This window comes from Nematostella vectensis, chromosome 14, assembly GCF_932526225.1.
Source record: "Nematostella vectensis chromosome 14, jaNemVect1.1, whole genome shotgun sequence".
In the NCBI taxonomy this organism is placed as follows: domain Eukaryota; kingdom Metazoa; phylum Cnidaria; class Anthozoa; order Actiniaria; family Edwardsiidae; genus Nematostella; species Nematostella vectensis.
The window spans coordinates 11,529,967-11,549,967 of NC_064047.1; the positions used below are offsets into that span (position 1 = coordinate 11,529,967).

Genomic DNA, 20,001 nt, shown 5'->3' on the forward strand with positions numbered 1-20,001 from the left:
TCCCATTGCGACCACGTCTTGATTACATTTTTTTCTTTTTTAGAAAGGAGAAAGACCTAGGGTCATCCTGTGGCAAGCTGCAGGAAGAAAGGGTATCAAAATATTTGACACATTTCATATCCATGTAAGAACTGATACTAAACATACATCTGTTTGTTTGGCAGGAGGCATTTGTTTCACAAATTGCAGAGCAAACGAAGAGCAATGCCGCAAAAGATGCGTAAGTTCCTGTTTAGTGTTTCCGTAGTTATATCATTTGGAAATTTAATTTTTCTTGTTCTATTTGCAGCCTACTCGCGGAGCTTAAGAGGCAAATTGGGCAGACAAAGACTCGTCCACACGTAAGTCTTTTTGCTAATAAGAAGCTAGGGTGCTTTAGATCAAGTGCGGCAAATTTATGACAACTGTCTGTTATTTTAGTGCACCGCCGAGAGCCAGACTTGCTCTCCATCTACAGAAAGCATAGGGACTGAATGCAATAATGAATGCGCCGAGGCTGATGTCCAGGCCACTAGTGAAGTGACAGTGGTGTCAGTTGAGACACAAACGGATGCAGTGCCAAAGGTGATTATATTGAATGCTTAACTTAAAAGGGGTTTGGAGCTTGGACATTATGTACCAATATTCCTATTCTTATTCTATCCCGTCCCAAAGAAAACAAAACCTTTTTATATCTTTTTGTCTAAATGTCCAGGCAAAATAATCATTATTGTTAATTTTATTATTATTGTTGTTGTTGTTGTTATTATTATCATTGTTAATGTTGTTGTTGTTATTATTATTATTATTATTATTATTATTATTATTATTATTATTATTATTATTATTATTATTATTATTATTATAGTGTTTAATATTGCTTATAACAAAGTATAATATTTTTGCTTTGTCTTTGTACTATTACAGAGGCACCAAAACCGTGCAGTGCGCGCCTGGCAGAGTTTCTGTGGCCAGGTACGTAACCTGCACAACCGCCTCATCCATGGAACAGAGGCATTCTAAACCCTACTGGAAATATAGTAGCCTCCATAGGATGTACTGTTCTTCAGGGTGCTAGCTTATTATCTGATTTATAAATTTGAACAGCTGTTATCTGTAATGTTTTATACTGCAAATTCTATATTTTTTAGATTTGATACAGAAATTCATAAATGAACTGTAAATAGTCGCTGAATCCCTAAGGCGAAGGTTAAGTCAGGCCATTCCTACTGAGGGGCACACGAGAGACATCCTGCTAGTACCCCGGTGAGGGGTAGGGGGCGGGAAGGCATATTCCGCGTAACCATGTGTTTACATGTGGGCCCCAACATACAGGGTATTAGCAGGAGCAAAAATATGCGCTAGATGCCCTCGCTCAACCGCAAAATAGAACACCAAAGCAACTAAAGGCTGTGCCTCGTGTCATTTCATTTAAATATTTCTAAGTATGTAAAAATAACTTGACGAAAGTTGTATCCCCAAATATATGTAGAAAAAATAAAACACCAAAGCGACTGAAGGCTGTGCCTCGTGTTGTATCAGATATGTGAATAAAAATCAGTAAGTGAGAATACAACTTAAACAAAGTTGTAGGCTCCCCAAATATTGAAAACAAATAAGAAGGAAATGACCTTTAGGGGCGTAGCTGTGGTAATTTTCTTATTGTCTCTGTGTTGCAACCCTCTAATCTAACAATATTTCGATGCCTGCTGATTCAAAAGCGCATCTAAGTCATGTAATGGAATTGAATTCGTTAATGCCAACCTTGATTTCTGACCAATTCGTAGACATGTGCTAAACTCGGAAAAAACTTCTCACCAAAAGAGACACAAAATACCCAACTACGAATAAAGACAACAAAACACTTCTCAAGTCATAAATACATACCTTGACTGTGCTCCATAAGCTCTCATTTAAGAGCCATCGACCACAATTATTAACGCTGATATCTCCAAGTCAGCCAACGACCCTTCCATCCGCCATGATGCATGCCTGCAATGCATCATGGGAGACGTATAAACACATTCACAGAGAGGCGGGAAAACTCATCTCCCGTTTTCAGAACAGTTTTTTTTACAAGTCTTTTGGGACCAAAGCCAAACAAAACGTTTCCAGGTCCAAGCAATCCAGGATAGGCCTGAAAACAATTGTTGAATAAGCTTAGGAGGCAAAAATGGTCCACATTGGAGAGTATGAGGCCATTCACTAGTAGAAAATTCCTTTCTTATTCAGTGAAGCTCGATCAAGGAATTATCACATGGAATTATCCTCAGCGTGCAAACATCCATAAGCACAGCATTAATTATGCCCAAATAGACTTCATGATGTCGTAAGGCACTCTCCAGATGTGATAAAGATGTAATTTGTAAGCAAATTACAAGCAAAACTGTTGTTAGCAATGGTCTATACCGCAGCGCCATCGCTAGACAGAAAAGACACCGCAGTGCATTGTTGGAAACTTCAAGGTATACCGTAAGAACTTGACTGGTGGTGTAGGACTTGAAATAAAGGGTAAGGGGGGAGGGGAAGGTGTCTGCTTTCAGTCTGTTCTTACAGTTTGGCGTAAAAGAACTGAGTAGATGATGTTTTTCATTACTCGCCTGTGTAGCAGCTCTGCGTCTTCCAAAGCGCGCGCCTTTTCCGAAGTCTTTCAAAGCGCGCGCATTTTTCAAAGGCTTTCAAAGCGCGCGCATTTTCCGAAGCGTGATCTAAACAATGGTTGCTATAGTTTTTTCGTCGTGTACGTCGATTCTACATTACACGCATAAAACTTATAGGGAAAAGACTGTCGAAAAATGTCGCAAAACAACCGGAGGACAAGTGGATCCAAGTTTACCGGATGCCCGAAAGGTGAGTCTGAGGCGAGTTGCGCTTGTGGGATTCGTGCGTGTGTCCCGCGGGCCCTTTTCAGCCGCGGATGGATTAGTCCATGATTGCCGACAAGACATTCAAACATTTTGTATGTTAACTTATTAGATTTTATAATTTCCTTCAACAGCCTCAAAGATCCGGCAGTTGGTAAGTACTCTAAATTGTTTTCTGAATGTAGCAAATTGTCTTTTTTTAGCCGGTTCATACGAGAGCTATAACCTAATAGTAACTGAGTAGATATAAAGTTGTTATGAAGTAATGACAATGAGCTGTCTTTTGCGCAGGAATCGGCTCTGGATTATGCCCACCGTGCTATTCGAAGCTTGAACAAAGATCTCAGAAAACTTGGGGTAGGTATTTGATGCGCTGAAAAGGGGACTGGTTTATAAACAATTCTTACGAGAGCTTCTGAATATTTCTAGATCGAGAATGATGTCCTCAGATCAGGTCTACAGGACGAAAATCGGTGAGTATCCAATCGTACTCATTTTTTAATCTTAATCTGTTTATTGTGTTTTTGTATCAAGATTACGCCAATACATTTGTATTTTTAAAGGGTCCTAACGGAAGAGCAAAGAAATGCAGAACTCCTTTTCAAAAAGCAGGTAAATAAAATAATTAGATTAAATGCCCACAGTGCACCATCATCCCACCCAACCATCATTCTTCTCAATTTTTTTTTTGCGCGATATTAAACAACACGGCGAAAAATAAAACAGGACGGAAAAGTGGGAGTAGTCAAGCAATTTTATTATAACTTCTTATCTATTCTAGTGTTGTTCTTTTTTTATTTATTTTGATTTGTTTATCAACGCAAGATGCGCAAATAAAGCGTAGCTATAATATAGTTCCACCTTACAAGAACTGTATTATTGCAACATAGGTAGAACTTATTTCTTTATGATTCTATTCATGCTTATAGGATGAAGGCAGGAAGAAGGCCAAGCTGCAAGAGCTGTAAGTGTTTTTTGTTAGAGTTCTCCCCGGTAGAAAGTAACATTTCCCAACTATCGATGCGTTTGTATTTTCCTTCAGGAAGTTGCAGAAAGTATTCATACAGCATCTACTGAATGCCGTGTTAGAAAAGGTAGGGCCAACAGACGGACAGACATTAGGGCAGACAGACAGTTTAAGATGCCTTACTCACAACCTTCTCGTGTTTCAGGTCTTGGCTACATCAGCCCCAGCACTTGCCGAAAGGTAGAGGAATAATCTTGTTATGAATGTGTCATCCCATTGTGACCACGCCTTGATTACATTTTTTTTCTTTTTTAGAAAGGAGAAAGACCTCGGGTCAACCTGTGGCAAGCTGAAGGAAGAAAGGGTATCAAAATATTTGACACATTTCATATCCATGTAAGAACTGATACTAAATATACATCTGTTTGTTTGGCAGGAGGCATTTGTTTCACAAATTGCAGAGCAAACGAAGAGCAATGCCGCAAAAGATGCGTAAGTTCCTGTTTAGTGTTTCCGTAGTTATGTCATTTGGAAATTTAATTTTTCTTGTTCTATTTGCAGCCTACTCGCGGAGCTTAAGAGGCAAATTGGGCAGACAAAGACTCGTCCACACGTAAGTCTTTTTGCTAATAAGAAGCTAGGGTGCTTTAGATCAAGTGCGGCAAATTTATGACAACTGTCTGTTATTTTAGTGCACCGCCGAGAGCCAGACTTGCTCTCCATCTACAAAAAGCATAGGGAGTGAATGCACTACTGAATGCGCCGAGGCTGATGTCCAGGCCACTAGTGAAGTGACAGTGGTGTCAGTTGAGACACAAACGGATGCAGCGCCAAAGGTGATTTTATTGAATGCTTAACTTAAAAGGGGTTTGGAGCTAGGACATTATGTACCAATATTCCTATTCTTATTCTATCCCGTCCCAAAGAAAACAAAACCTTTTTTAAATATCTTTTTGTCTAAATGTCCAGGCAAAATTATCATTATTGTTAATTTTATTATTATTGTTGTTGTTGTTGTTATTATTATCATTGTTAATGTTGTTGTTATTATTATTATTATTATTATTATTGTTATTATTATTATTATTATTATTATTATTGTTGTTGTTGTTATTATTATTATTATTATTATTATTATTATTATTATTATTATTATTATTATTATTATTATTATTATAGTGTTTAATATTGCTTATAACAAAGTATAATATTTTTGCTTTGTCTGTGTACTATTACAGAGGCACCAAAACCGTGCAGTGCGTGCCTGGCAGAGTTTCTGTGGCCAGGTACGCAACCTGCACAACCGCCTCATCCATGGAACAGAGGCATTCTAAACCCTACAGGAAATATAGTAGCCTCCATAGGATGTACTGCTTTTCAGGGTGCTAGCTTATTATCTGATTTATAAATTTGAACAGCTGTTATCTGTAATGTTTTATACTGAAAATTCTATATTTTTTAGATTTGATACAGAAATTCATAAATGAACTGTAAATAGTCACTGAATCCCTAAGGCGAAGGTTAAGTCAGGCCATTCCTACTGAGGGCATCTAGCACACGATAGACATGCTGCTAGTACCCCGTTGAGGGGTAGGGGGCGGGAAGGCATATTCCGCGTAACCATGTGTTTACATGTGGGCCCCAATATACAGGGTATTAGCAGGAGCAAAAATATGCGCTAGATGCTTCGCTCAACCGCAAAATAGAACACCAAAGCAACTAAAGGCTGTGCCTCGTGTCATTTCATGTAAATATTTCTAATTATGTAAAAATAACTTGACGAAAGTTGTATCCCCAAATATATGTAGAAAAAATAAAACACCAAAGCGACTGAAGGCTGTGCCTCGTGTTGTTTCAGATATGTGAATAAAAATCAGTAAGTGAGAATACAACTTAAACAAAGTTGTAGGCTCCCCAAATATTGAAAACAAATAAGAAGGAAATGACCTTTAGGGGCGTAGCTGTGGTAATTTTCTTATTGTCTCTGTGTTGCAACCCTCTAATCTAACAATATTTCGATGCCTGCTGATTCAAAAGCGCATCTAAGTCATGTAATGGAATTGAATTCGTTAATGCCAACCTTGATTTCTGACCAATTCGTAGACATGTGCTAAACTCGGAAAAAACTTCTCACCAAAAGAGACACAAAATACCCAACTACGAATAAAGACAACAAAACACTTCTCAAGTCATAAATACATACCTTGACTGTGCTCCATAAGCTCTCATTTAAGAGCCATCGACCACAATTTTTAACGCTGATATCTCCAAGTCAGCCAACGACCCTTCCATCCGCCATGATGCATGCCTGCAATGCATCATGGGAGACTTATAAACACATTCACAGAGAGGCGGGAAAACTAATCTCCCGTTTTCAGAACAGTTTTTTTACAAGTCTTTTGGAACCAAAGCCAAACAAAACGTTTCCAGGTCCAAGCAATCCAGGATAGGCCTGAAAACAATTGTTGAATAAGCTTAGGAGGCAAAAATTGTCCACATTGGAGAGTATGAGGCCATTCACTAGTAGAAAATTCCTTTCTCACTCAGTGAAGCTCGATCAAGGAATAATCACATGGAATTATCCTCGGCGTGCAAACATCCATAAGCACAGCATTAATTATGCCCAAATAGACTTCATGATGTCGTAAGGCACTCTCCAGATGTGATAAAGATGTAATTTGTAAGCAAATTACAAGCAAAACTGTTGTCAGCAATGGTCTATATCACAGCGCCATCGCTAGACAGAAAGGATACCGCAGTGCATTGTTGGAAACTTCAAGGTATACCGTAAGAACTTGACTGGTGGTGTAGGACTTGAAATAAAGGGTGAGGGGGGAGGGGGAGGGGGAGGTTTCTGTTTTCAGTCTGTTCTTACAGTTTGGCGTAAAAGAACTGAGTAGATGATGTTTTTCATTACTCGCCTGTGTAGCAGCTCTGCGTCTTCCAAAGCGCGAGACTTTTCCGAAGTCTTTCAAAGCGCGCGCATTTTTCGAAGCGTGATCTAAACAATGGTTGCTATAGTTTTTTCGTCGTGTACGTCGATTATACATTCCAAGCCTAAACCTTATAGGGAAAAGACTGTCGAAAAATGTCGCAAAACAACCGGAGGACAAGTGGATCCAAGTTCACCGGATGCCCGAAAGGTGAGTCTGAGGCGAGTTGCGCTTGTGGGATTCGTGCGTGTGTCCCGCGGGCCCTTTTCAGCCGCGAATGGATTAGTCCATGATTGCCGACAAGACATTCAAACATTTTCTATGTTAACTTATTAGATTTTATAATTTCCTTCAACAGCCTCAAAGATCCGGCAGTTGGTAAGTACTTTAAATTGTTTTCTGAATGTAGCAAATTGTCTTTTTTTCAGCTGGTTCATACGAGAGCTATAACCTAATAGTAACTGAGTAGATATAAAGTTGTTATGAAGTAATGACAATTAGCTGTCTTTTGCGCAGGAATCGGCTCTGGATTATGCCCACCGTGCTATTCGAAGCTTGAACAAAGATCTCAGAAATCTTGGGGTAGGTATTTGATGCGCTGAAAAGGGGACTGGTTTATAAACAATTCTTACGAGAGCTTCTGAATATTTCTAGATCGAGAATGATGTCCTCAGATCAGGTCTACAGGACGGAAACCGGTGAGTATCCAATCGTACTCATTTTTTAATCTTAATCTGTTTATTGTGTTTTTGTATCAAGATTACGCCAATACATTTGTATTTTTAAAGGGTCCTAGCGGAAGAGCAAAGAAATGCAGAACTCCTACTCAAAAAGCAGGTAAATAAAATAATTAGATTAAATGCGCACAGTGCACAATCATCCCACCCAACCATCATTCTTCTCATTTTTTTTTTTGCGCGATATTAAACAACACGGCGAAAAATAAAACAGGACGGAAAAGTGGGAGTAGTCAAGCAATTTTATTATAACTTTCTTATCTATTCTAGTGTTGTTCTTTTATTATTTATTTTGATTTGTTTATCAACGCAAGATGCGCAAATAAAGCGATGCAATAATATAGTTCCACCTTACAAGAACTGTATTATTTCAACATAGGTAGAACTTATTTCTTTATGATTCTATTCATGCTTATAGGATGAAGGCAGGAAGAAGGCCAAGCTGCAAGAGCTGTGAGTGTTTTTTTAGAGTTCTCCCCCGTAGAAAGTAACATTTCCCAACTATCGATACGTTTGTATTTTCCTTCAGAAAGTTGCAGAAAGTATTCATACAGCATCTACTGAATGCCGTGTTAGAAAAGGTAGGGCCAACAGACGGACAGACAGTAGGGCAGACAGACATTTTAAGATGCCTTACTCACAACCTTCTCGTGTTTCAGGTCTTGGCTACATCAGCCCCAGCACTTGCCGAAAGGTAGAGGAATAATCTTGTTATGAATGTGTCATCCCATTGTGACCACGCCTTGATTACATTTTTTTTCTTTTTTAGAAAGGAGAAAGACCTCGGGTCATCCTGTGGCAAGCTGCAGGAAGAAAGGGTATCAAAATATTTGACACATTTCATATCCATGTAACTGATACTAAATATACATCTGTTTGTTTGGCAGGAGGCATTTGTTTCACAAATTGCAGAGCAAACGAAGAGCAATGCCGCAAAAGATGCGTAAGTTCCTGTTTAGTGTTTCCGTAGTTATGTCATTTGGAAATTTAATTTTTCTTGTTCTATTTGCAGCCTACTCGCGGAGCTTAAGAGGCAAATTGGGCAGACAAAGACTCGTCCACACGTAAGTCTTTTTGCTAATAAGAAGCTAGGGTGCTTTAGATCAAGTGCGGCAAATTTATGACAACTGTCTGTTATTTTAGTGCACCGCCGAGAGCCAGACTTGCTCTCCATCTACAAAAAGCATAGGGAGTGAATGTACTACTGAATGCGCCGAGGCTGATGTCCAGGCCACTAGTGAAGTGACAGTGGTGTCAGTTGAGACACAAACGGATGCAGTGCCAAAGGTGATTATATTGAATGCTTAACTTAAAAGGGGTTTGGAGCTAGGACATTATGTACCAATATTCCTATTCTTATTCTATCCCGTCCCAAAGAAAACAAAACCTTTTTTAAATATCTTTTTGTCTAAATGTCCAGGCAAAATTATCATTATTGTTAATTTTATTATTATTGTTGTTGTTGTTGTTATTATTATCATTGTTAATGTTGTTGTTGTTGTTATTATTATTATTATTATTATTATTATTATTATTATTATTATTATTATTATTATTATTATTATTATTATTATTATAGTGTTTAATTTTGCTTATAACAAAGTATAATATTTTTGCTTTGTCTGTGTACTATTACAGAGGCACCAAAACCGTGCAGTGCGCACCTGGCAGAGTTTCTGTGGCCAGGTACGTAACCTGCACAACCGCCTCATCCATGGAACAGAGGCATTCTAAACCCTACTGGAAATATAGTAGCCTCCATAGGATGTACTGTTCTTCAGGGTGCTAGCTTTTTATCTGATTTATAAATTTGAACAGCTGTTATCTGTAATGTTTTATACTGCAAATTCTATATTTTTTAGATTTGATACAGAAATTCATAAATGAACTGTAAATAGTCGCTGAATCCCTAAGGCGAAGGTTAAGTCAGGCCATTCCTACTGAGGGCATCTAGCACAAGAGAGACATCCTGCTAGTACCCTGGTGAGGGGTAGGGGGCGGGAAGGCATATTCCGCGTAACCATGTGTTTACATGTGGGCCCCAACATACAGGGTATTAGCAGGAGCAAAAATATGCGCTAGATGCTCTCGCTCAACCGCAAAATAGAACACCAAAGCAACTAAAGACTGTGCCTCGTGTCATTCCATGTAAATATTTCTAAGTATGTAAAAATAACTTGACAAAAGTTGTATCCCCAAATATATGTAGAAAAAATAAAACACCAAAGCGACTGAAGGCTGTGCCTCGTGTTGTTTCAGATATGTAAATAAAAATCAGTAAGTGAGAATACAACTTAAACAAAGTTGTAGGCTCCCCAAATATTGAAAACAAATTAGAAGGAAATGACCTTTAGGGGCGTAGCTGTGGTAATTTTCTTATTGTGTCTGTGTTGCAACCCTCTAATCTAACAATATTTCGATGCCTGCCGATTCAAAAGCGCATCTAAGTCATGTAATAGAATTGAATTCGTTAATGCCAACCTTGATTTCTGACCAATTCGTAGACATGTGCTAAACTCGGAAAAAACTTCTCACCAAAAGAGACACAAAATACCCAACTACGAATAAAGACAACAAAACACTGCTCAAGTCATAAATACATACCTTGACTGTGCTCCATAAGCTCCCATTTAAGAGCCAACAACCACAATTGTTAACGCTGATATCTCCAAGTCAGCCAACGACGCTTCCGACCGCCATGATGCATGCCTGCACTGCATCATGGGAGACTTAGAAACACATTCACAGAGAGGCGGGAAAACTCATCTCCCGTTTTCAGAACAGTTTTTTTTTACAAGTCTTTTGGAACCAAAGCCAAACAAAACGTTTACAGGTCCAAGCAATCCAGGATAGGCCTGAAAACAATTGTTGAATAAGCTTAGGAGGCAAAAATTGTCCACATTGGAGAGTATGAGGCCATTCACTAGTAGAAAATTCCTTTCTCACTCAGTGAAGCTCGATCAAGGAATAATCACATGGAATTATCCTCGGCGTGCAAACATCCATAAGCACAGCATTAATTATGCCCAAATAGACTTCATGATGTCGTAAGGCACTCTCCAGATGTGATAAAGATGTAATTTGTAAGCAAATTACAAGCAAAACTGTTGTCAGCAATGGTCTATATCACAGCGCCATCGCTAGACAGAAAGGATACCGCAGTGCATTGTTGGAAACTTCAAGGTATACCGTAAGAACTTGACTGGTGGTGTAGGACTTGAAATAAAGGGTGAGGGGGGAGGGGGAGGGGGAGGTTTCTGTTTTCAGTCTGTTCTTACAGTTTGGCGTAAAAGAACTGAGTAGATGATGTTTTTCATTACTCGCCTGTGTAGCAGCTCTGCGTCTTCCAAAGCGCGAGACTTTTCCGAAGTCTTTCAAAGCGCGCGCATTTTTCGAAGCGTGATCTAAACAATGGTTGCTATAGTTTTTTCGTCGTGTACGTCGATTATACATTCCAAGCCTAAACCTTATAGGGAAAAGACTGTCGAAAAATGTCGCAAAACAACCGGAGGACAAGTGGATCCAAGTTCACCGGATGCCCGAAAGGTGAGTCTGAGGCGAGTTGCGCTTGTGGGATTCGTGCGTGTGTCCCGCGGGCCCTTTTCAGCCGCGAATGGATTAGTCCATGATTGCCGACAAGACATTCAAACATTTTCTATGTTAACTTATTAGATTTTATAATTTCCTTCAACAGCCTCAAAGATCCGGCAGTTGGTAAGTGCTTTAAATTGTTTTCTGAATGTAGCAAATTGTCTTTTTTTCAGCTGGTTCATACGAGAGCTATAACCTAATAGTAACTGAGTAGATATAAAGTTGTTATGAAGTAATGACAATTAGCTGTCTTTTGCGCAGGAATCGGCTCTGGATTATGCCCACCGTGCTATTCGAAGCTTGAACAAAGATCTCAGAAATCTTGGGGTAGGTATTTGATGCGCTGAAAAGGGGACTGGTTTATAAACAATTCTTACGAGAGCTTCTGAATATTTCTGGATCGAGAATGATGTCCTCAGATCAGGTCTACAGGACGGAAACCGGTGAGTATCCAATCGTACTCATTTTTTAATCTTAATCTGTTTATTGTGTTTTTGTATCAAGATTACGCCAATACATTTGTATTTTTAAAGGGTCCTAGCGGAAGAGCAAAGAAATGCAGAACTCCTACTCAAAAAGCAGGTAAATAAAATAATTAGATTAAATGCGCACAGTGCACAATCATCCCACCCAACCATCATTCTTCTCATTTTTTTTTTTTTTGCGCGATATTAAACAACACGGCGAAAAATAAAACAGGACGGAAAAGTGGGAGTAGTCAAGCAATTTTATTATAACTTTCTTATCTATTCTAGTGTTGTTCTTTTATTATTTATTTTGATTTGTTTATCAACGCAAGATGCGCAAATAAAGCGATGCAATAATATAGTTCCACCTTACAAGAACTGTATTATTTCAACATAGGTAGAACTTATTTCTTTATGATTCTATTCATGCTTATAGGATGAAGGCAGGAAGAAGGCCAAGCTGCAAGAGCTGTGAGTGTTTTTTTAGAGTTCTCCCCCGTAGAAAGTAACATTTCCCAACTATCGATACGTTTGTATTTTCCTTCAGAAAGTTGCAGAAAGTATTCATACAGCATCTACTGAATGCCGTGTTAGAAAAGGTAGGGCCAACAGACGGACAGACAGTAGGGCAGACAGACATTTTAAGATGCCTTACTCACAACCTTCTCGTGTTTCAGGTCTTGGCTACATCAGCCCCAGCACTTGCCGAAAGGTAGAGGAATAATCTTGTTATGAATGTGTCATCCCATTGTGACCACGCCTTGATTACATTTTTTTTCTTTTTTAGAAAGGAGAAAGACCTCGGGTCATCCTGTGGCAAGCTGCAGGAAGAAAGGGTATCAAAATATTTGACACATTTCATATCCATGTAACTGATACTAAATATACATCTGTTTGTTTGGCAGGAGGCATTTGTTTCACAAATTGCAGAGCAAACGAAGAGCAATGCCGCAAAAGATGCGTAAGTTCCTGTTTAGTGTTTCCGTAGTTATGTCATTTGGAAATTTAATTTTTCTTGTTCTATTTGCAGCCTACTCGCGGAGCTTAAGAGGCAAATTGGGCAGACAAAGACTCGTCCACACGTAAGTCTTTTTGCTAATAAGAAGCTAGGGTGCTTTAGATCAAGTGCGGCAAATTTATGACAACTGTCTGTTATTTTAGTGCACCGCCGAGAGCCAGACTTGCTCTCCATCTACAAAAAGCATAGGGAGTGAATGTACTACTGAATGCGCCGAGGCTGATGTCCAGGCCACTAGTGAAGTGACAGTGGTGTCAGTTGAGACACAAACGGATGCAGTGCCAAAGGTGATTATATTGAATGCTTAACTTAAAAGGGGTTTGGAGCTAGGACATTATGTACCAATATTCCTATTCTTATTCTATCCCGTCCCAAAGAAAACAAAACCTTTTTTAAATATCTTTTTGTCTAAATGTCCAGGCAAAATTATCATTATTGTTAATTTTATTATTATTGTTGTTGTTGTTGTTATTATTATCATTGTTAATGTTGTTGTTGTTGTTATTATTATTATTATTTTTATTATTATTATTATTATTATTAATATTATTATTATTATTATTATTATTATTATTATTATTATTATTATTATTATTATTATTATTATTATTATTATTATTATTATAGTGTTTAATATTGCTTATAACAAAGTATAATATTTTTGCTTTGTCTGTGTACTATTACAGAGGCACCAAAACCGTGCAGTGCGCGCCTGGCAGAGTTTCTGTGGCCAGGTACGTAACCTGCACAACCGCCTCATCCATGGAACAGAGGCATTCTAAACCCTACTGGAAATATAGTAGCCTCCATAGGATGTACTGTTCTTCAGGGTGCTAGCTTTTTATCTGATTTATAAATTTGAACAGCTGTTATCTGTAATGTTTTATACTGCAAATTCTATATTTTTTAGATTTGATACAGAAATTCATAAATGAACTGTAAATAGTCGCTGAATCCCTAAGGCGAAGGTTAAGTCAGGCCATTCCTACTGAGGGCATCTAGCACAAGAGAGACATCCTACTAGTACCCCGGTGAGGGGTAGGGGGCGGGAAGGCATATTCCGCGTAACCATGTGTTTACATGTGGGCCCCAACATACAGGGTATTAGCAGGAGCAAAAATATGCGCTAGATGCTCTCGCTCAACCGCAAAATAGAACACCAAAGCAACTAAGGGCTGTGCCTCGTGTCATTTCATGTAAATATTTCTAAGTATGTAAAAATAACTTGACGAAAGTTGTATCCCCAAATATATGTAGAAAAAATAAAACACCAAAGCGACTGAAGGCTGTGCCTCGTGTTGTTTCAGATATGTAAATAAAAATCAGTAAGTGAGAATACAACTTAAACAAAGTTGTAGGCTCTCCAAATATTGAAAACAAATTAGAAGGAAATGACCTTTAGCGGCGTAGCTGTGGTAATTTTCTTATTGTCTCTGTGTTGCAACCCTCTAATCTAACAATATTTCGATGCCTGCTGATTCAAAAGCTCATCTAAGTCATGTAATAGAATTGAATTCGTTAATGCCAACCTTGATTTCTGACCAATTCGTAGACATGTGCTAAACTCTGAAAAAAATTCTCACCAAAAGAGACACAAAATACCCAACTACGAATAAAGACAACAAAACACTGCTCAAGTCATAAATACATACCTTGACTGTGCTCCATAAGCTCCCATTTAAGAGCCATCAACCACAATTATTAACGCTGATATCTCCAAGTCAGCCAACGACGCTTCCATCCGCCATGATGCATGCCTGCAATGCATCATGGGAGACTTATAAACACATTCACAGAGAGGCGGGAAAACTCATCTCCCGTTTTCAGAACAGTTTTTTTACAAGTCTTTTGGAACCAAAGCCAAACAAAACGTTTCCAGGTCCAAGCAATCCAGGATAGGCCTGAAAACAATTGTTGAATAAGCTTAGGAGGCAAAAATGATCCACATTGGAGAGTATGAGGCCATTCACTAGTAGAAAATTCCTTTCTCACTCCGTGAAGCTCGATCAAGGAATTATCACATGGAATTATCCTCAGCGTGCAAACATCCATAAGCACAGCATTAATTATGCCCAAATAGACTTCATGATATCGTAAGGCACTCTCCAGATGTGATAAAGATGTAATTTGTAAACAAATTACAAGCAAAACTGTTGTCAGCAATGGTCTATATCACAGTGCCATCGCTAGACAGAAAAGACACCGCAGTGCATTGTTGGAAACTTCAAGGTATACCGTAAGAACTTGACTGGTAGTGTAGGACTTGAAATAAAGGGTGAGGGGGAGGTGTCTGTTTTCAGTCTGTTCTTACAGTTTGGCGTAAAAGAACTGAGTAGATGATGTTTTTCATTACTCGCCTGTGTAGCAGCTCTGCGTCTTCCAAAGCGCGCGACTTTTCCGAAGTCTTTCAAAGCGCGCGCATTTTTCGAAGCGTGATCTAAACAATGGTTGCTATAGTTTTTTCGTCGTGTACGTCGATTCTACATTCCAAGCATAAACCTTATAGGGAAAAGACTGTCGAAAAATGTCGCAAAACAACCGGAGGACAAGTGGATCCAAGTTCACCGGATGCCCGAAAGGTGAGTCTGAGGCGGGTTGCGCTTGTGGGATTCGTGCGTGTGTCCCGCGGGCCCTTTTCAGCCGCGGATGGATTAGTCCATGATTGCCGACAAGACATCCAAACATTTTGTATGTTAACTAATTAGATTTTATAATTTCCTTCAACAGCCTCAAAGATCCGGCAGTTGGTAAGTACTTTAAATTGTTTTCTGAATGTGGCAAATTGTAATGACAATTAGCTGTCTTTTGCGCAGGAATCGGCTCTGGATTATGCCCACCGTGCTATTCGAAGCTTGAACAAAGAGCTCAGAAAACTTGGGGTAGGTATTCGATGCGCTGAAAAGGGGACTGGTTTATAAACAATTCTTACGAGAGCTTCTGAATATTTCTAGATCGAGAATGATGTCCTCAGATCAGGTCTACAGGACGAAAATCGGTGAGTATCCAATCGTACTCATTTTTTAATCTTAATCTGTTTATTGTGTTTTTGTATCAAGATTACGCCAATACATTTTTATTTTTTAAGGGTCCTAACGGAAGAGCAAAGAAATGCTGAACTCCTTCTCAAAAAGCAGGTAAATAAAATAATTAGATTAAATGCCCACAGTGCACAATCATCCCACCCAACCATCATTCTTCTCAATTTTTTTTTGCGCGATATTAAACAACACGGCGAAAAATAAAACAGGACGGAAAAGTGGGAGTAGTCAAGCAATTTTATTATAACTTTCTTATCTATTCTAGTGTTGTTCTTTTATTATTTATTTTGATTTGTTTATCAACGCAAGATGCGCAAATAAAGCGAAGCAATAATATAGTTCCACCTTACAAGAGCTGTATTATTTCAACATAGGTAGAACTTATTTCTTTATGATTCTATTCATGCTTATAGGATGAAGGCAGGAAGAAGGCCAAGCTGCAAAAGCTGTAAGTGTTTTTTGTTAGAGTTCTCCCCGGTAGAAAGTTATATTTTCCAACTATCGATACGTTTGTATTTTCCTTCAGGAAGTTGCAGAAAGTATTCATACAGCATCTACTGAATGCCGTGTTAGAAAAGGTAGGGCCAACAGACGTACAGACAGTAGGGCAGACAGACAGTTTAAGATGCCTTACTCACAACCTTCTCGTGTTTCAGGTCTTGGCTACATCAGCCCCAGCACTTGCCGAAAGGTAGAGGAATAATCTTGTTATGAATGTGTCATCCCATTGTGACCACGCCTTGATTACATTTTTTTCTTTTTTAGAAAGGAGAAAGACCTCGGGTCATCCTGTGGCAAGCTGCAGGAAGAAAGGGTATCAAAATATTTGACACATTTCATATCCATGTAAGAACTGATACTAAACATACATCTGTTTGTTTGGCAGGAGGCATTTGTTTCACAAATTGCAGAGCAAACGAAGAGCAATGCCGCAAAAGATGCGTAAGTTCCTGTTTAGTGTTTCCGTAGTTATGTCATTTGGAAATTTAATTTTTCTTGTTCTATTTGCAGCCTACTCGCGGAGCTTAAGAGGCACATTCGGCAGACAAAGACTCGTCCACACGTAAGTCTTTTTGCTAATAAGAAGCTAGGGTGCTTTAGATCAAGTGCGGCAAATTTATGACAACTGTCTGTTATTTTAGTGCACCGCCGAGAGCCAGACTTGCTCTCCATCTACAGAAAGCATAGGGACTGAATGCAATACTGAATGCGCCGAGGCTGATGTCCAGGCCACTAGTGAAGTGACAGTGGTGTCAGTTGAGACACAAACGGATGCAGTGCCAAAGGTGATTATATTGAATGCTTAACTTAAAAGGGGTTTGGAGCTAGGACATTATGTACCAATATTCCTATTCTTATTCTATCCCGTCCCAAAGAAAACAAAACCTTTTTATATCTTTTTGTCTAAATGTCCAGGCAAAATAATCATTATTGTTAATTTTATTATTATTGTTGTTGTTACTATTATCATTGTTAATGTTGTTGTTGTTATTATTATTATTATTATTACAGTGTTTAATATTGCTTATAACAAAGTATAATACTTTTGCTTTGTCTGTGTACTATTACAGAGGCACCAAAACCGTGCAGTGCGTGCCTGGCAGAGTTTCTGTGGCCAGGTACGCAACCTGCACAACCGCCTCATCCATGGAACGGAGGCATTCTAAACCCTACTGGAAATATAGTAGCCTCCATAGGATGTACTGTTCTTCAGGGTGCTAGCTTATTATCTGATTTATAAATTTGAACAGCTGTTATCTGTAATGTTTTATACTGCAAATTCTATATTTGTTAGATTTGATACAGAAATTCATAAATGAACTGTAAATGGTCGCTGAATCCCTAAGGCGAAGGTTAAGTCAGGCCATTCCTACTGAGGGCATCTAGCACACGAGAGACATCCTGCTAGTACCCCGGTGAGGGTAGGGGGCGGGAAGGCATATTCCGCGTAACCATGTGTTTACATGTGGGCCCCAACATGCAGGGTATTAGCAGGAGCAAAAATATGCGCTAGATGCTCTCGCTCAACCGCAAAATAGAACACCAAAGCAACTAAAGGCTGTGCCTCGTGTCATTTCATGTAAATATTTCTAAGTATGTAAAAATAACTTGACGAAAGTTTTATCCCCAAATATATGTAGAAAAAATAAAACACCAAAGCGACTGAAGGCTGTGCCTCGTGTTGTTTCAGATATGTAAATAAAAATCAGTAAGTGAGAATACAACTTAAACAAAGTTGTAGGCTCCCCAAATATTGAAAACAAATTAGAAGAAAATGACCTTTAGCGGCGTAGCTGTGGTAATTTTCTTATTGTCTCTGTGTTGCAACCCTCTAATCTAACAATATTTCGATGCCTGCTGATTCAAAAGCGCATCTAAGTCATGTAATAGAATTGAATTCGTTAATGCCAACCTTGATTTCTGGACCAATTCGTAGACATGTGCTAAACTCGGAAAAAACTTCTCACCAAAAGAGACACAAAATACCCAACTACGAATAAAGACAACAAAACACTGCTCAAGTCATAAATACATACCTTGACTGTGCTCCATAAGCTCCCATTTAAGAGCCATCAACCACAATTATTAACGCTGATATCTCCAAGTCAGCCAACGACGTTTCCATCCGCCATGATGCATGTTTGCACTGCATCATGGGAGACTTATAAACACATTCACAGAGAGGCGGGAAAACTCATCTCCCGTTTTCAGAACAGTTTTTTTACAAGTCTTTTGGAACCAAAGCCAAACAAAACGTTTCCAGGTCCAAGCAATCCAGGATAGGCCTGAAAACAATTGTTGAATAAGCTTAGGAGGCAAAAATGATCCACATTGGAGAGTATGAGGCCATTCACTAGTAGAAAATTCCTTTCTCACTCTGTGAAGCTCGATCAAGGAATTATCACATGGAATTATCCTCAGCGTGCAAACATCCATAAGCACAGCATTAATTATGCCCAAATAGACTTCATGATGTCGTAAGGCACTCTCCAGATGTGATAAAGATGTAATTTGTAAACAAATTACAAGCAAAACTGTTGTCAGCAATGGTCTATATCACAGCGCCATCGCTAGACAGAAAAGACACCGCAGTGCATTGTTGGAAACTTCAAGGTATACCGTAAGAACGTGACTGGTGGTGTAGGACTTGAAATAAAGGGTGAGGGGGAGGGGGAGGTGTCTGTTTTCAGTCTGTTCTTACAGTTTGGCGTAAAAGAACTGAGTAGATGATGTTTTTCATTACTCGCCTGTGTAGCAGCTCTGCGTCTTCCAAAGCGCGCGACTTTTCCGAAGTCTTTCAAAGCGCGCGCATTTTTCGAAGCGTGATCTAAACAATGGTTGCTATAGTTTTTTCGTCGTGTACGTCGATTATACATTCCAAGCCTAAACCTTATAGGGAAAAGACTGTCGAAAAATGTCGCAAAACAACCGGAGGACAAGTGGATCCAAGTTCACCGGATGCCCGAAAGGTGAGTCTGAGGCGAGTTGCGCTTGTGGGATTCGTGCGTGTGTCCCGCGGGCCCTTTTCAGCCGCGAATGGATTAGTCCATGATTGCCGACAAGACATTCAAACATTTTCTATGTTAACTTATTAGATTTTATAATTTCCTTCAACAGCCTCAAAGATCCGGCAGTTGGTAAGTACTTTAAATTGTTTTCTGAATGTAGCAAATTGTCTTTTTTTCAGCTGGTTCATACGAGAGCTATAACCTAATAGTAACTGAGTAGATATAAAGTTGTTATGAAGTAATGACAATTAGCTGTCTTTTGCGCAGGAATCGGCTCTGGATTATGCCCACCGTGCTATTCGAAGCTTGAACAAAGATCTCAGAAATCTTGGGGTAGGTATTTGATGCGCTGAAAAGGGGACTGGTTTATAAACAATTCTTACGAGAGCTTCTGAATATTTCTAGATCGAGAATGATGTCCTCAGATCAGGTCTACAGGACGGAAACCGGTGAGTATCCAATCGTACTCATTTTTTAATCTTAATCTGTTTATTGTGTTTTTGTATCAAGATTACGCCAATACATTTGTATTTTTAAAGGGTCCTAGCGGAAGAGCAAAGAAATGCAGAACTCCTACTCAAAAAGCAGGTAAATAAAATAATTAGATTAAATGCGCACAGTGCACAATCATCCCACCCAACCATCATTCTTCTCATTTTTTTTTTTGCGCGATATTAAACAACACGGCGAAAAATAAAACAGGACGGAAAAGTGGGAGTAGTCAAGCAATTTTATTATAACTTTCTTATCTATTCTAGTGTTGTTCTTTTATTATTTATTTTGATTTGTTTATCAACGCAAGATGCGCAAATAAAGCGATGCAATAATATAGTTCCACCTTACAAGAACTGTATTATTTCAACATAGGTAGAACTTATTTCTTTATGATTCTATTCAT

At 38.9% G+C, this 20,001-nt stretch overlaps 6 protein-coding genes and 3 long non-coding RNA genes across 9 annotated transcripts; all 9 read left to right on the forward strand.

Moving 5' to 3' along the window:
• The first annotated feature begins 41 nt into the window (after positions 1 to 41).
• LOC116601126 lies at positions 42 to 1,498 on the forward strand. Its single transcript, XR_007306430.1, has 5 exons — positions 42 to 92; positions 165 to 220; positions 290 to 341; positions 421 to 564; positions 907 to 1,498. It is a non-coding gene; the product is annotated as an uncharacterized LOC116601126 (long non-coding RNA).
• Positions 1,499 to 2,745: 1,247 nt separating this feature from the next.
• LOC116601136 lies at positions 2,746 to 4,054 on the forward strand. Its single transcript, XM_048722114.1, has 8 exons — positions 2,746 to 2,829; positions 2,978 to 2,997; positions 3,135 to 3,200; positions 3,273 to 3,316; positions 3,407 to 3,455; positions 3,773 to 3,807; positions 3,886 to 3,937; positions 4,016 to 4,054. The coding sequence occupies exons 1-8, from the start codon at positions 2,775 to 2,777 to the stop codon at positions 4,052 to 4,054; spliced, it is 360 nt and encodes a 119-aa protein (XP_048578071.1). The 5' UTR covers positions 2,746 to 2,774.
• Positions 4,055 to 4,169: 115 nt separating this feature from the next.
• Positions 4,170 to 5,242, forward strand: LOC116603904. Its single transcript, XR_007306429.1, has 4 exons — positions 4,170 to 4,302; positions 4,372 to 4,423; positions 4,503 to 4,646; positions 5,049 to 5,242. It is a non-coding gene; the product is annotated as an uncharacterized LOC116603904 (long non-coding RNA).
• Positions 5,243 to 6,646: 1,404 nt separating this feature from the next.
• LOC116603899 lies at positions 6,647 to 7,803 on the forward strand. Its single transcript, XM_048721409.1, has 5 exons — positions 6,647 to 6,953; positions 7,102 to 7,121; positions 7,260 to 7,325; positions 7,398 to 7,441; positions 7,532 to 7,803. Exons 1-5 carry the CDS (start codon positions 6,899 to 6,901, stop codon positions 7,668 to 7,670), a joined length of 324 nt encoding a protein of 107 aa, XP_048577366.1. The 5' UTR covers positions 6,647 to 6,898; the 3' UTR covers positions 7,671 to 7,803.
• Positions 7,804 to 7,899: 96 nt separating this feature from the next.
• Positions 7,900 to 10,015, forward strand: LOC116616332. The gene is made up of 8 exons (XM_048722115.1): positions 7,900 to 7,967; positions 8,010 to 8,061; positions 8,140 to 8,174; positions 8,250 to 8,298; positions 8,368 to 8,423; positions 8,493 to 8,544; positions 8,624 to 8,767; positions 9,119 to 10,015. The coding sequence occupies exons 1-8, from the start codon at positions 7,900 to 7,902 to the stop codon at positions 9,212 to 9,214; spliced, it is 552 nt and encodes a 183-aa protein (XP_048578072.1). The 3' UTR covers positions 9,215 to 10,015.
• A 1,357-nt stretch (positions 10,016 to 11,372) lies between these two features.
• On the forward strand, positions 11,373 to 11,642 carry LOC116616343. Its single transcript, XR_007306435.1, has 2 exons — positions 11,373 to 11,514; positions 11,605 to 11,642. It is a non-coding gene; the product is annotated as an uncharacterized LOC116616343 (long non-coding RNA).
• Positions 11,643 to 11,675: 33 nt separating this feature from the next.
• On the forward strand, positions 11,676 to 13,840 carry LOC116619056. The gene is made up of 9 exons (XM_048722116.1): positions 11,676 to 11,684; positions 11,975 to 12,009; positions 12,086 to 12,137; positions 12,216 to 12,250; positions 12,326 to 12,374; positions 12,444 to 12,499; positions 12,569 to 12,620; positions 12,700 to 12,843; positions 13,243 to 13,840. The coding sequence occupies exons 1-9, from the start codon at positions 11,676 to 11,678 to the stop codon at positions 13,336 to 13,338; spliced, it is 528 nt and encodes a 175-aa protein (XP_048578073.1). The 3' UTR covers positions 13,339 to 13,840.
• Positions 13,841 to 15,080: 1,240 nt separating this feature from the next.
• LOC116605474 lies at positions 15,081 to 17,762 on the forward strand. The gene is made up of 11 exons (XM_048722117.1): positions 15,081 to 15,135; positions 15,284 to 15,303; positions 15,370 to 15,435; positions 15,508 to 15,551; positions 16,061 to 16,172; positions 16,251 to 16,285; positions 16,360 to 16,408; positions 16,481 to 16,536; positions 16,606 to 16,657; positions 16,737 to 16,880; positions 17,166 to 17,762. Exons 1-11 carry the CDS (start codon positions 15,081 to 15,083, stop codon positions 17,259 to 17,261), a joined length of 729 nt encoding a protein of 242 aa, XP_048578074.1. The 3' UTR covers positions 17,262 to 17,762.
• Positions 17,763 to 18,255: 493 nt separating this feature from the next.
• LOC125559763 lies at positions 18,256 to 19,914 on the forward strand. Its single transcript, XM_048721410.1, has 6 exons — positions 18,256 to 18,708; positions 18,992 to 19,064; positions 19,213 to 19,232; positions 19,371 to 19,436; positions 19,509 to 19,552; positions 19,643 to 19,914. Exons 2-6 carry the CDS (start codon positions 19,010 to 19,012, stop codon positions 19,779 to 19,781), a joined length of 324 nt encoding a protein of 107 aa, XP_048577367.1. The 5' UTR covers positions 18,256 to 18,708; positions 18,992 to 19,009; the 3' UTR covers positions 19,782 to 19,914.
• The last annotated feature ends 87 nt before the right edge of the window (positions 19,915 to 20,001 follow it).

What these genes read in the sequence shown, in the direction of transcription:
- LOC116601136 (XM_048722114.1), top strand. Translation starts at nt 2,775, where the DNA reads ATGTCGCAAAACAACCGGAGGACAAGTGGATCCAAGTTTACCGGATGC. An exon ending in AACTCCTTTTCAAAAAGCAG is followed by an intron (nt 3,456 to 3,772) that starts GTAAATAAAATA and finishes TCATGCTTATAG; the next exon opens with GATGAAGGCAGGAAGAAGGC. An exon ending in TGAATGCCGTGTTAGAAAAG is followed by an intron (nt 3,938 to 4,015) that starts GTAGGGCCAACA and finishes CTCGTGTTTCAG; the next exon opens with GTCTTGGCTACATCAGCCCC.
- LOC116603899 (XM_048721409.1), top strand. Translation starts at nt 6,899, where the DNA reads ATGTCGCAAAACAACCGGAGGACAAGTGGATCCAAGTTCACCGGATGC. An exon ending in AAGATCTCAGAAATCTTGGG is followed by an intron (nt 7,326 to 7,397) that starts GTAGGTATTTGA and finishes GAATATTTCTAG; the next exon opens with ATCGAGAATGATGTCCTCAG. An exon ending in GGTCTACAGGACGGAAACCG is followed by an intron (nt 7,442 to 7,531) that starts GTGAGTATCCAA and finishes GTATTTTTAAAG; the next exon opens with GGTCCTAGCGGAAGAGCAAA.
- LOC116616332 (XM_048722115.1), top strand. Translation starts at nt 7,900, where the DNA reads ATGAAGGCAGGAAGAAGGCCAAGCTGCAAGAGCTGTGAGTGTTTTTTT. An exon ending in GCCCCAGCACTTGCCGAAAG is followed by an intron (nt 8,175 to 8,249) that starts GTAGAGGAATAA and finishes TTTCTTTTTTAG; the next exon opens with AAAGGAGAAAGACCTCGGGT. An exon ending in AGACAAAGACTCGTCCACAC is followed by an intron (nt 8,545 to 8,623) that starts GTAAGTCTTTTT and finishes CTGTTATTTTAG; the next exon opens with TGCACCGCCGAGAGCCAGAC.
- LOC116619056 (XM_048722116.1), top strand. An exon ending in AAGGCCAAGCTGCAAGAGCT is followed by an intron (nt 12,010 to 12,085) that starts GTGAGTGTTTTT and finishes ATTTTCCTTCAG; the next exon opens with AAAGTTGCAGAAAGTATTCA. An exon ending in GCAAGCTGCAGGAAGAAAGG is followed by an intron (nt 12,375 to 12,443) that starts GTATCAAAATAT and finishes TTTGTTTGGCAG; the next exon opens with GAGGCATTTGTTTCACAAAT.
- LOC116605474 (XM_048722117.1), top strand. Translation starts at nt 15,081, where the DNA reads ATGTCGCAAAACAACCGGAGGACAAGTGGATCCAAGTTCACCGGATGC. An exon ending in AAGAGCTCAGAAAACTTGGG is followed by an intron (nt 15,436 to 15,507) that starts GTAGGTATTCGA and finishes GAATATTTCTAG; the next exon opens with ATCGAGAATGATGTCCTCAG. An exon ending in AGACAAAGACTCGTCCACAC is followed by an intron (nt 16,658 to 16,736) that starts GTAAGTCTTTTT and finishes CTGTTATTTTAG; the next exon opens with TGCACCGCCGAGAGCCAGAC.
- LOC125559763 (XM_048721410.1), top strand. Translation starts at nt 19,010, where the DNA reads ATGTCGCAAAACAACCGGAGGACAAGTGGATCCAAGTTCACCGGATGC. An exon ending in CCTCAAAGATCCGGCAGTTG is followed by an intron (nt 19,233 to 19,370) that starts GTAAGTACTTTA and finishes TCTTTTGCGCAG; the next exon opens with GAATCGGCTCTGGATTATGC. An exon ending in GGTCTACAGGACGGAAACCG is followed by an intron (nt 19,553 to 19,642) that starts GTGAGTATCCAA and finishes GTATTTTTAAAG; the next exon opens with GGTCCTAGCGGAAGAGCAAA.